This window comes from Silene latifolia, chromosome 11, assembly GCF_048544455.1.
Source record: "Silene latifolia isolate original U9 population chromosome 11, ASM4854445v1, whole genome shotgun sequence".
NCBI lineage: Eukaryota > Viridiplantae > Streptophyta > Magnoliopsida > Caryophyllales > Caryophyllaceae > Silene > Silene latifolia.
This window is the reverse complement of record NC_133536.1, coordinates 117,246,237-117,259,065: the sequence shown is the minus strand read 5'-3', so window position 1 is coordinate 117,259,065 and position 12,829 is coordinate 117,246,237. Positions and strand designations below refer to the sequence as shown.

The 12,829-nt window shown below is 36.1% G+C and overlaps 1 protein-coding gene across 1 annotated transcript; it reads right to left on the bottom strand.

The window, feature by feature from the left end:
- Positions 1-4,471: 4,471 nt before the first annotated feature.
- Positions 4,472-5,089, bottom strand: LOC141613852 (uncharacterized). The gene has a single exon (XM_074432593.1). The coding sequence runs from the start codon at positions 5,087-5,089 to the stop codon at positions 4,472-4,474; it is 618 nt and encodes a 205-aa protein (XP_074288694.1).
- Between the last annotated feature and the right edge of the window lie 7,740 nt (positions 5,090-12,829).

The following is a 12,829-nucleotide window of genomic DNA, read 5'->3' as shown; positions in this document are numbered from 1 at the left end:
TCCAGAACATTCTGACTCGGGATTTAACAGCTATCAGAAAGTGGAGACGGTTTTTGACCCGGACTCCGAATGTACTCTAATTACTGCCAAAACGACCGTATCGGCACGTAGATGACAACTAAGAGGTTGACATTAATATTTGAGCAATCACTTGATGATAATCTTACGAAATGTCACTAATCGTTCCGCGAATCAAACATGCGGCCTAATCATCACCGGGTGGTTTGCGAGAGGTGCAGAAACGAGGTGTCTACAACTAGGGTGTCATGGGTTCATAGGGGATTCATGGGAATTGATCATACAAACATATTCTTAAATTATAAGCAAGCAATTATTGTTGTGAAAGGATCGAGTTGGTTTATATCTTACAATCCTTGGAAGGTATGGGCCCCGGAGCCGAATCTATTAGATTGTACAACACCTACAAGCCGACTTAATCCTCCCTACTCAACTATATACATGGTTTAATGAGACTCGAGTTGGTTTATGTCTTACAAGTCTCATTGAAAAGGTAAGTGATGGGTAAAAAATGCAAGGATTCATAGGCTAGCATTTCATCAAACATAACATGTGCATAAGTTGAGATCACAACAAGCAAGCAAATAAATTATGTGAACATATTAGATTAAGCATGAATCATCCCCCTTGTTAGTTTCCCCTAATTTCCCATTAACCCTAGCTAAGGAAACTACTCACTCATTATCAAGTTTAACATGCTAACAAGGTTGTCAAACATATTAACAATGCAAAACATGGATGAATGAATGGAAAATGATTAACAATAATTAAAACAAGGGTTAAGAGAATTATACCTAATGATGATTCCAAAATAATAACCAAAGAATAATAGAAGTACTTGATGATTGATGGAAGGTTGTCAATCTCCCAATAATACCTAAATAATCTTCAATTACCCAAAATAAATAATGAACAATAGAAAAATCAAGGAAATGAGATTTGCATTAATGTTTAATTAAAAGTTGATTACAAGAATAAAATGAGTTTAGGAAGAACATAAATAATATTAAGGATTGATGAAAATCTAATTAGTACAATAGGGTATTTATAGTGAGGATTAGGTACATAAATTTGGGTTACTAAGGGCTTAAATGACGATTAAGACCCTTAAGAAAAGTTGAGGAAATGTTCCTCTCGAAGGAAGATGCTAGACTCCTTTTTGCTAGTCTTTCAGAAATATGCGCATCCCGAGTGGCATCCACAAGTTTAACCTGACAAGTGACAATTTTCTATGTCGGTTGTTTATGCAATTATCAAGAAATTTGTGTCGAGGTTGGATTTAGAGTTGATTTGCATGCAAAACGTAAATTAAACATCTGTTTACCAAACTCAGTTATGATACTTAACAACATCCAATTACGTGAAAAAGGTTGTAAAATGACAGTGTAAAACGTAAACTTGTCAATCAAAATCGTCATGTAATCGGGTTAGCCCTAGTCGGGATCGTCGTAAACAACTGATAATAAAGAGGCAGAACAACATCAAGTAGCCCCACAGGGGCGCGAGCCATAGGGCGATGCAAAGAGCTCTGCCCAGGTTTTGAAAGGTGGAAATACGCAGCCTCTTGAGGCGCTAGCCATTGAGCGATTTAAGAGGTGCCTCCTGGTTTTTTTTTTTGGTGAAAATGTGAATATATATATAACTATCAAAGAAATATTCAATAGGTACAAAACAAGCAAGGGTTCAAACCCCCACTACGACAAAAGTAAGCCTATTTAACTCGACTGAGTGCAAAGCCAATCAATGCTCACATTGGCTCCTCCAAGCTTAGCTTTAATCCTCCTAGTAACATCTTCCTCAATTTTCCTGGCAACCAGTTCTGGACGCAACAGACAACCATTGATTCTTGCATTATTTCTTTGATACCACACATAAAAATGGTATGCAGTAAGACATGCAGCTCTAGCTTTCCAAATCACTGAATTCTAATACACAGTAGCTAGAGTTATCGTATCAGGGACATTCCCTCCAAACCACTGAGACAACTGAGCTTTAACTCTACAGCTATAAACACAGTCAGAAAACACATGTTCCATAGTCTCAGTTTGGGCCTCACACATCATACATAAATCATAAGTGCAGCAGGCTATTTTGAGTAGCTTTTTCTTGAAATTCATCCCATTATGCATCATCAACCAGGTAACTATGGAATGCTTAGGGACATTCTAATTATTCCAAATAACAGGTGACCAGACTGCTGCAATGTTCGTTGATACACCCAATCATAGCCACTCCTTATTGTATAACCCTTAGGATGATGTTCCCAGCTTCCATTCACAAACCCATCCTTAAGCTTCTCTTTCACTTTGCAGATGCTCTTCCAAACCCAAGTACTGTCATCAGGAGGGGTGTATTTCTGCCAGTTCTGATCTTTAATGTAAATAGCATTTACCCATTTGATCCACAATCTATCAGCCTAGGAATGGATCCAGTTTACAAACTTACCAACAGTGGCAATGTTCCAAATGTCTGCTTTTTGATCCCTAGCCCACCCTCCTTTTTTGAAGCAGTAACTTTGTCCCAAGCTACCAAAGGAACCCTATGGAAATCAGGGCTACCATCCCATAGGTAGTTCCTACAAATTGCTTCAATTCGTTCAATGACATTTTGAGGAATGATAAACACTTGAGCCCAGTAGTTATACAAAGTATTGAGCACAGAATTGATTAAGGTGACCCTGCCAGCATATGATAACTTCTTTGCTCCCAGAACCCTAATCCTGGAGACCATTTTTTCAGTCAGAGAAGTGCAGTCTTTCTTGGATATCTTTCCAGGCTGGATAGGCACCCCTAAGTACCTAAAAGGCATAACTCCTTCAGTAAAACAAGTCACTGATTTGATACCTTCTTTGATATCCTCTTGCATCCCATTAAAGAAAATATCAGATTTAGCACTATTCATGCTCAGTCCAGAAGCATTAGAAAATGAGGTGTAAGCTTTCATAAGCAGCATGATAGAAGGAGTATCTCCCTTGCAAAATAGTAGCAGATCATCTGCAAACATCAGGTGGGTAAGCTTGAGGGGCTTGCAGCTTGGATGATAATGAAATGGCCATCTAGAAGTAGCAAACTTGATGATCCTGGTGAGGTAGTCCATACATATAGTGAACAAGAGGGGAGAGATGGGATCACCCTGTCTGAGTCCCCTCTGTCCCTTAAAGTAGCCAAACAAATTTCCATTAAGGGACAAAGTATAAGAGGGAGTCCTGATACAGCTCATCACCAGGTGGACAAAATGTTCAAGAAATTGTAATCCATACAGCATTTGTTCTGCAAAAATCCCACTCAACTATGTCATAAGCCTTCTACAGATCAATTTTAAACAGGCATCTGGGGGAGGCACTTTTCCTTGCATACATATGAACTATATCCTGACATATTAGGACATTTTCAATAATTGAACAACCTTTAATAAAAGCTCCCTGGTTTTCATGTATTATGTCAAGAAGTACCAAAGCTAACCTGTTGCAAAGAAGTTTGGAGATGACCTTGTAAAGAAGGTTACGGCAGGCAATAGGTCTAAAGTGCTTGACTGTGGTAGGTCTTTCACATTTGGGAATAAGAGGTATATTAGTAGCATTAATCTGAGATAGCAACTGACCATTCCTAAAGAATTCCTTGATAGCATAGCAAATATCATGTCCAGTAGTGTCCCAAGTATCTTTAAAAAACCCACTGGTGTAGCCATCAGGGCTAGGGGCCTTGTCCTTAGGAATGGCAAAAACAACTTGCTTGATTTCCTCATCTATCACTGGTGTATTTAATCTAGCTGAATGTGCATCAGTACAGAATAAACCCTACCGAAGGGCTTCATTTCTCACAAACTCATTAGACTTCTTGCTGCCAAGTAGATCAGTATAGTAGTCTATGAATTCTAGTTGGATAGTCTCTCTATCAGTACAAAGCTGGCCCTGCATATTTTCAATTTGAATGATCTTATTCTGCAAGCATCTCTTTTTAATAGCAGTGTGAAAGTAAGCAGAATTAGTGTCCCCTTCCTCTAGCCACTTGGACTTGGCCTTTTGTTGCAGAAAACTATCCCTGGCAGCTGTCAAAAATCTGACACTAGCAGCAGGAGTAATTTCCTGAGTTATCAAATCAGCATTGGCAGTATCGTCTTTAAGAAGCAATTGAATTCTTTCTAACTCATGACAAGCCTGACTAGCTTTGTTGTCAATATCAGAGTAACAGTCCTTGTTCAGGCCTTTGAGTACACCCTTCAAGTTCTTCAGAAGTTTGGCTACTCTAAACATCATATTCCCCTCTATTTGAATAGACCAAGCTTGATGAACTTTAGCAAGAAAATCAGGAGTTGTGCTCCACATGTTGAAGTACTTAAAACTTTCATTCTTCCTACCTCCCAGTTTTGTATTCCTGACAACACAAGGATTATGGTCAAGGAGTACCTCTGGGTGAAAATGAGCAGCCATTTCAGGGAAATTATGCATCCATTCTTAATTAACCATAAACCTATCCAACCTACTAAACTTCCTATGAGCAGCATCTTGTTTATTCGTCCAAGTAAAATAAGCTCCAGTGGCATGAATATCAGTCATTCCACAAGTGGTAATGCAGTCAATAAAATCATCCATATCCTCTTGCTTGGTATTGCCACCCATCCGTCCATCAGGAGATATAACCGTATTGAAGTCACCAGCCATAACCCAAGGACCATTGGACATAGATGCAATGTTCTCCAATTTGGCCCAAAGATCTTTCCTTTCCACACCCTCATTATAAGCATAAATCATGCTCAGGAAGAAGGATTTCTGAGTAATTTTTACAGTCACCTTAACATGAATAAACTGGGGATCATATTGCAGAACCCACACATCAAATATGCTAGGTTGCCATAGAAGCCAAACTCTGCCCCCTTTATGCAAGTTACAATTTGTTGTCACACACCACCCTTCTAACATTTTATTGGAAATATTATGCACATTTTCACCATTAACTTTTGTTTCTAAAAGACCAAACAAACAAATCTCATTATTCTGAACGAACTGCTTAACTATCTTTTGTTTATTTACATTATTGAGCCCTCTAACGTTCCAAAAACCTATATTATGCATTATTCAGATTGTTGGGAGGGTCACCTATATCTTTCACCTATACTGTAGTAGCCTGTGTCTCATTCTGAATAGCTGCATTAGTGCCTGAAGTAATTTGTAGAGGAGGAACAGTGTTGTCTGACTACACCACTGTAATCCTAGCCTGCCTTACAGGAGGGGACTGAGTTTGTAGTGCTGGGAATTCAACATCTGAGATGGTGGTGCTAACAGGAACAATTGGTCTCCACACTTTTTTAGAAGGCGCTCCTTTCTGATTCTGAGCAACCCGTCTGCAACTCTTACCATCATGGCCAAGACTTTTACATTTATCACGCAATATGGGTTTCCATTCATATTCAACTTGAAGAACAATCACCTTTCCTTCTGCATCCAGGATTTTGACTGAACTAGGCATATGCTGACCAACTTTCAACTCAATCATGACACAAGCAAAACCTAGCCTAGTCTTCTCCTCTGTAGCCAGATCAGACTTGCCATAGGATCCAACTAATCCCGCAATAGTTGGCAAACATTTACCCCAATATTTAGGGGGCAACCCATGTAGTCTTATCCACGCTGGAACTACCTTCACTTATTCTTTCATTAAGTCCAAATTCTTCTGCCAAGCCTTCACTATTAATGGTTTGTTATCAAACATGTGATAACCAGCCTACAGGACTTGTTCTTGATCTTTAATATCCTTAAACCTTACTAGGAACACTCCATTAGGAAGGAAAGAAATCTTGTCTATTCCATGATTTCCCCATACCCTATGTATATACCCATTAAATACTTCCCATGAAGGATTTGCACCTTGCACAAAACAGTACACTGCTTGTTTCCAATAATTAACCTCATCCTGCGTGTCCTCATCAGTAAACTGAATTAGGGTATCAGTTTTATCTTTATTCTCACCTATATTCTCCATTACTTTTTCAGTATTCACCATGTTCTGCTTCTTCCCACGCTGTGTTACCCATTTGACATTTGCACTAGGGTCCTCTTCATCCTCGAAAGATAACCCCTGAATAGGTACAACTTCATGCATGGCTTTAGTACGTGAAACATCTTCCTCTCCTGGTCCAGTTTTCTTTTCATGACTATGGCTCTTACTACCCTTTTTTTGGGACTTAGATTGTGTAGGGCTAGTAGATCTCTTCTTCTGAAGCTTTTTTGCAGAATTTCGTGCCATAATCAGGATAAAAATGGCCTAAATACGATGAAGAAAAGGTGTTTTCTTAATCCCCTCGTAATCGCACATTAGGGCTCTCCATTAGGGTTTCTGAGTTTTTCTGTTATTACCCTTAGGATTTTCATTTTGTAGGTGCCTCCTGGTTATTAAAAGGTTGTTTAAAACCATATTTGTGATGAATAATTTGCAAGTGTTGTTTGCATGATTTTTAGTAATTACCATTATATTAGTAATATTCGTCGTCGGATTCATATTTCCAAGCTTAAAAAGTATAGTTTACAAATAAAAATGTAAAATGTGCGTGCTTAACTATTTTATCACCGTACTCGAATTAAATCAAGATGATATTTATTTTAGCCAAGGGCGATATCTATTATGGTCAAGACAAGGTTGAAAATAAAATTAAATAAAGAAAAATGTTTGATATGAAATAAATATGTTAAATTCATTTATTTGTAATTAATTAATATTTATCATCATACTTTGATTAAACCGACATGGTATAAAGAACGAAGGATAATTATGAATATGACTAAAATGCTTTCAAATGTGAATAAGTGAGGAAAAAAGCTAAGTAAAATAAAACGGTGATAAAATACACATTTATTTTTAATTAACCATTAATATCATCGAGTCACGGAATAAACTATCATGGTTTGAGGATCCAAGGATGATTTTGGTAATGGTCAAAATATCGGTTGTAAGAAAAATAAAATAAAATGATAGAAACTGTAATAAGAAAAATGTGAGAAAAGGAAACAAAAAAGAATAAAAGAAAAATTTAAGGAAGAATGAATAGATACACGAACCGACTCAACTTAAAGAGGTCCTTGGGACGCGAGTCATCGTGCGAGACAATGACTCCCCTCACTAAGGTAAAAGTCAAGTTTTGTCTCGTTTCTTCGATGTTTGAATCATGTTATGCATTGTTCATGTTTATAATATTATAAAAACAATAAAGCCATGAAATAAGTGGAATATTTACACCCTCAAACTTACATGTTATGATGTTTGCGAGGTAGACGACTTTTGAGATGGTTCTCTCGTTATGCGACTACTCGGGATCAAAATGAGTTTAAAGAGTGCCTTAAAAAAAGGATTTTGTTTTGAAAATATGTTGTTTGAAAACATGTTGGTTAATGTGTGGGAAATATCGGTATACTTCCTCTAGAAATTTTCGGATTATAACGAAATTATAATTATGAAAAACGAGTCATAAATGAAATTGTATAAACAAAAGGAATAGAGATTTAGAATTAACCTTTAGTCCTAGCAAATATGGCCTAAGAACAAATATCGAATTGATATTCTCCTAATTGTTGCACCCAAGATGCTATGAGAAATGCCCCTCAATTTGCTAGAATGAGATCCCCAAAAAAGATAATTATTTTTTAGGGTTTTTAGTTTTTGTGATGAGAGAATTAGGTCAAAAATTAGTTTAGAAAAAAATGAATACCCTCCTCCCCTTTAAACCGTGTAAATGGGAGAGTATTAGGGTAGATTTTTCTTTCCTTTTTTTCGGTTTTAGCAACAACCAAAAATAAGGATAAAATCCTCTTATTTTCGGTTATTGTCAAACTATATATAATGTGTATATTTTATCAATTGTCTATTATATCGACATGTATTAATATGTCCAGTCATAACAGTTTGCAGTCGATTTAATAATACCGGTCTGTCAACATTTATTATGACAATATCGTATAATATATACATTAACTATAAATATCGCATATTTATCATTTGCTAATTAAATATAACTGGTTACGTTTAATCACGAATTAACATCTTAATTCGTTTAAGCTAACATTATATACATTAACTAAATATAACAGTTTGTATTCAATTTACGAATTTAACAATTAATTCGTCTCAGCTGGTATTATTTAATTGAATTAAATAATCGTCTCATCATCACATTGACTAACTGTTTAGTCAAATACATGGACTAACCTTTTAGTCATATTCGAGTGTGTTAGAAATCTATATCTCATTATTTAACATATTCTTATATGTTTCAAATTTATTTAGTCATAAAATAAATTGCAAATCTTATGCATGCAAACTAAAATAGATAAGTGAAGAAATCATTTTCTCACCATATGAAATTCGGTCAAATGGGCACCAACAAGATCTCCTTCTTGTTAGTTCTTGAGCTTTCCAATATTGGATGAACATACATGACCTCAAAATAGAAGCCCTCCAATTAGTAGCACCCAAGACTATCCCTTAAACCCACAAACTAATATGTACTAGATATTTATATTGTGGTTTACCTTAAGATTGATTACTAATACTCATATATTACATTGATAATTTTAGTAATCTTTTGAACAAATTTGAATCAAAATTCATCCTTTTTGATGGAGATTAAAGAGAGAAATAATTCATGAACTTTTGCATGTGTTTTGAATGGTAGAGTGTGATAATAATAAAAGAACAAAAGCCCTCTAATTAGTAGAGAGGCCACACGGTTTTGGTGAGTCAAGGGACCAATATATGGTCCTTCACTTTTCTTTTTGTTCTTTTCTATACCTTAGGCTTGTAAGGCTAGTTGTAGGTTAGTGATCATTAGCTTATTTTATCTCATAAAATAATTCACCCACTAACTACCTTTACACTCTTATTTCGGTCCATCTTTATAAAATGGACTACCATTTTATTTTTGTCAATTTGTAATTTGTCACACAATATGTCACATGTAGTATGATACATGTTACTAATTAATTAAATGCATATTTATCACATAAATATCAATTTATAAATTAATTAAATTACATTCAACAAATTGACTAGTGATACTTGATCACATAAATAAAATGGGTCATATAATTATAATTCACAATATCTTGTAATTATAATCAACCATTCATTCTTATCTTTATTGTTTCTCAAACAATAAACAATTTTAGTAATAAAGCATTTTATTTACTAAAATAAATCTTATTTAATCCCATTACAAAAAGCTATCAATATTCTCTCTCACAAATTGAATTGTTCAATTTTAAGGAATTAATTAATCTGTATCGGTATACAATTAATTAACCTTTTCAATTAAGGGAATCGTCCTTTAGGTGTGACCTCAAGGGATCAACTGATCACCACCGTCGCACGACAGTAATGTCAAACTCTAGCCAGCCAATAATTACCGATATGTGTGGACCAGTTGACTATATATATATTATGTATCATCCCTTCCGTATTCTTGTAATGAGATTTAATAATGATATTTAAATCATGTGATCGCACTATTGTTGAGGACACATTTCCCAACAATCTCCCACTTGTCCTCGACAAGTGTGCGTCACCAATTCTCTTGTCCTATTACTATCTCCCACTCAATGCAAGGTGTCTTTCGGGTCGTACTTGCAAGTGATCATATCGAGAGTGGTTTCCTCGATCTAGAGAATAACTGATTGACCGGATTTATCTATCATAGATACCTTCCGAGCGTGGCTACGCATTTCCAGTTCATTACTCCTCGAGTGGCCCTGAGATATTGTTTTAACCCTGACAAGGGGGTGGACAATTCCTATCGCACTTATTCCCTTCGACTAGCCACAGCCATCATAACCCAAAATATGCCCATTTGACCCCATTTACGAAGGTCGTAGTAACACAAATCAAAGTTAATCTGAAACTGTGCCATCTTAGGCGAACAGTCTTTAGTCAAAAGAATCGACTCATTAGAATACTATAGCAGCTCTCGCCACGACCAGGCTATATAAATTTGCCAGAACTCTATAAGCGGTCACTGCCCGACAAAGTGTTCCTAACAGTCTGCCTATGTGATCGACTAGTCATCTCACATGACTCTATGGCACTTGAACTTGCCATCAATCGCATCACACTCTAGTTACTTCGAGACGTCACCTCATACAAGTGACTATGGGCGAATACCATGTTAATCCGGGTTCACTTTAACGGGGTTCAATGTTGTCTCTACATTCCGTTTGGATGTAACAAAGTATAACAAAAGAGTTTTAAAGTAAAACTCGAACGACAAATGCGATTATCACATATGAATAGTCAATGCCTAATTACTATTTCATGTTCTATAATCTAATTTGATCTTGTATGTAGTTGTTCATTTCAATTTAATTGAAATGACATGACTCATCATGTTTAGCCTATGAGAAGGCTTTGGTTAGTAGGTTTTATCAACTTTTTGTACCTTACTCAACCTTACTACATACTCGTTTTCCTTTGTGATGTATACATTCGCATTACATGACTTTCTGAGTACGTGTCGAGATCCAATCAAGACATAGGCCCTCTAGCCTAAGAATAGCTCCCACTGTTTTCACAGTGTGCGGGACTCATCCTTCTTGCACATCTTATGATTGCAAGTGTACTCAATTTCCGTTGTAAACATTTCTCATTGTTCTTTATTGCCTAGAATGATTTTAGAAAATCTATTTCTTTAATATCATAGCCACAATGGTATCTTAACCATCTTAAAGTGTTTTGATTATGGTTTTGTCGGAAACCATGCGCAATCTCAATTGTCAATTGTCACTTGTGTAACAGCCTTACACAAAAATTGCATCATAACCACTTTGCTTTACTTCCTTAATTCTTCTGCAAGTACTTAAGGTTAATCTTTATGGCTTACTTGGTAAAGATTACTTAAATTCGATTTTGAAAACAATTCATCATACTCAAAGTATATGAAGTGTTATACATCATTACTCATTTGATTGATCCGGCAGCGGAAGCAAATGTAATCAATCAAATATGTTCAATTTAATTGAACTAGTCATGAATCTTATCAACGTAAGACTTCTTATTGACTCTAATATCATGTGGATTTATCTTCATAAATCCGGATATTAAAGATGTATTATAATACTCCAAAAGTCTTAAATCATTCGCAATGATCAATATGTCATCTACATATAAGACTAATTAAAATTACCGTAACTCCCACTAAACTTCATGTATAAAAACAACTTCTCGACTTATCGAGAAAAGTTTTATAACATGATCAAATGATTGATTCCAACTCATTAATGTCCTACTTAAGATCCTCTCTTAAGTTTCACATTATCTTAGGTGATGCGTGTCTTTTATATGATGTTTTACATCCCATTTTACACGCATTTCAGAGCTCATTCATGTAGTTTATGCTACATTTCTCCCTATTTCCGTCTACTTCCGTATTTTTGTACATTATTGCAGAAATGTGAAGAATCCAGCGGAAATCGAGCTAAGAGTATCCTGCATTGCATTTGACGTGAAGTATTCGCTTAAGGAACGAGCTTGGTGCGCATTTCAAAGCCCAAAAGACAAATCCACGAGATTATAGAAGTCAAGTAGCAGCTAAAGCAGTCGATCGACCACTACCATCAGTCGATCGACCAACCTGCGGGTTCCAGAAGCTACTGTGCATTGAAGAGCAGTCGATCGACTGCCATGCTTAGTCGATCGACCAAGCTACTATCCCAGACGGAAATTAAAAGATCGAGGAACTTGAAGTCCGTTATGTTTAGGTTTTGATAATAAGTGTTACGTATGTTTGCTATATAACGTAACCTAGAACATCAGATACAGGCATCCAGTTTTGATCCAGTTTTTATCTAAGTTTCACATTCAGTTTTAGAATATCATAGTTAGGGTTTGGAATATTGGTTGCATCGGATTTTCATTCATACTTCTAATCATTCCGTTACTATTCTTCTGCAATTTTCGGTATTCCTTCTGTTCTACTTTTAGTTCATCTTTATTGCGTTGTTAGATATAGAATTGTTAGTTAGAATCCAAGCCAATTATCGTTTATGTTAATTGTCTGTTCTATTATTTCAAGCATGAATTCTTCTGTCTATTTTATTAGTTTTATTGTTGTTATCATCCTTAGTATGAGTAGCTAAATAGTTTGTTCTAGGATGTAGGGGAATTATGGCATAGGCGGCATAGTATTAATTTGGACTGATTCGCGTGTCAGTCGATCGACTGCCACATCTGGTCGATCGACTGACCACGTGAGGTTACCTTTCGTTTTAATTGATTTTAATGTTGTATTTAAGGAATCGAATGCATGCGACCAGTTAGATGCTTAATTTATGACTGGCCCATTAGATCGAAAGATAGGGAAAGTTGTTAGATCACCAATTAAAATGACTAAACTGTGCTGAGGTCGAAAGATAGGTAAAGTTTAGATTATTAGTCACTTTTCAGGACGAGAGTCAGTATTAGTGATATTAGAGACTTATAGCGAGATCGAAAGATGCTATTTGTTAAGAGTGGACCGAGAGGACCTCTTGTTTCCCGCCTCACATGTGTTCGATTTAGACCTGTTTAGTATGCTGCCGCCGAAGCTATAACGAACCGACCATCCTAGTACCTCTTTTTATACTTGATTTCATCCGTTTGCTTAGTTCACTTTATTTTATTGCTCATTAGTTGTAGACCAAATCCAATCAAACTCCCACCTTATTGTTACCTTAAACCGAATTTAAACAACTAGAAATTACGTCTGCCTCTCCGTGGTTCGACCCGACTGCCGCTAGCTATAGTTGTAGTTGGAGATTATAAATTTATTTTTGACACCTCACGACGGGTATCAAATT